We start from the raw sequence: 1,533 nt of genomic DNA on the forward strand, positions 1-1,533 counted from the left end.
ATAAAAAAAAAAAAAAAAAAAAAAAAAAAAAAAAAATTATATATTTGTAAATATATATATATTTATGCACACTGTTTGTACCTTCACCAATCGGTAGTGCTTATTCATACAGAACATAAGATACATCGCTGAAGGGAAGATAAAATATTTATTGCTGAGCACAAAAAACAAATCCTTAAACGAAAAATATGCTTTAACATTATGAGTTTGATATAATATATTAGATAATATTATTAATATAGAAGGTATTAATATACTATGAAATGTTGTTAATATAGGCTTGTAATGTTGTTCATATATGGTATATATATTTTTAAAATATTTTAGAAATAGAGATATAGATATAAATAAAGAATATGTATTGAAAAAAATATATTTTATTAAATCGATATATTTTAATTTATTAAATGAAAAAAGAATTTTTTCTTTATTTTTAATAAAACAAAAATGAATATATATCTTAGACATAATACTATATAATAAATGATAGAAGTTAATAAATATGGTTATATTCTTATCTATAAATTTAAATTTGTTTAATATATAATTAAAAATATACATAGGTATAAAACCTGTATGATTTAATATACACATACTCTTTAACATTTTATTTTTTAATATATCCTTCAAATTATAATTTGAATGTAAATTTTCTTTTTTCTCTGTTTTATCCATTTCTTTATAGCTTTTTTCTTTATTCATAAAATTTTCTTCATCTTTATAATCTTCATTTATATTTTTTAATTCCTTTCCACTTTCATTTCTATTAATATCATTTGATGTAAAAAAAGAAAAAATAAATGAACTTACATTACATATAATTAGCTGAAAAGAAAAATGACCAAGAGCAAACAAAGCAACCTTCCAAATCGTATGTCTTTCTTCTGGTAATTTTCTTATAACATCATTTATTGTATTAAATAAAAAAATTTTTGTATTAATTTTTTCTGTTATTTCTATTAAAGATCTTGTATGAATGTCATTAATAAAATTATAATGATTTAATAAAAACATAAATCCAAATATGTTAAATAAACCAAAAATACTTTTCAAAGGAATTTTTAATTGCTCATATTCTAAAGACATAAGTTTCTTTCTTATTTCGTATAATATATTATTTTTCTTATTATAAAAATGAACCACAAACTTATTACCACGAGTTATCCTTTTTTGTGCTATTTTTCTTCCATAGCATTTATATATCTTCTTATTATAATTATTCACAAAATTAAGGGGCTTATATTTTTCATAAAACTTGTTTTTTCTTACACATTCTACATTCTTATAACAAATCAATAAAATAAGCCAAAGTAAAAAATGTGTATTCATTAGAATAAAAAAGGGATTATTAGATTTCTCCTTCCCCCCCAAAAAAAAAAAAAAAAAAAAAAAAAAAAAAAAAAAAAAAAAAAAAATATTTATATATTTTTTTTTTTTTTTATTTTTATAAATTTTTTTTTTTTTATTTTTTTTTTTTTTTTTTTTTTTTTTTTTTTTTTTTTTTTTTTATTTTTTTTTTTTTTTTTTTTTTTT

At 17.2% G+C, this 1,533-nt stretch overlaps 1 protein-coding gene across 1 annotated transcript in view; it reads right to left on the bottom strand.

The window, feature by feature from the left end:
- Nucleotides 1–1,329, bottom strand: part of PRSY57_0906200 (putative membrane protein) — a gene marked incomplete at both ends in the record, with an annotated part of 2,077 nt that extends 748 nt beyond the window's left edge. Inside the window, one exon of the mRNA XM_020114770.1 lies at nt 82–1,329. Coding sequence (XP_019970471.1) covers nt 82–1,329 — 1,248 coding nt within the window.
- Nucleotides 1,330–1,533: the final 204 nt, after the last annotated feature.

This window comes from Plasmodium reichenowi, chromosome 9 (assembly GCF_001601855.1).
Source record: "Plasmodium reichenowi strain SY57 chromosome 9, whole genome shotgun sequence".
NCBI lineage: Eukaryota > Apicomplexa > Aconoidasida > Haemosporida > Plasmodiidae > Plasmodium > Plasmodium reichenowi.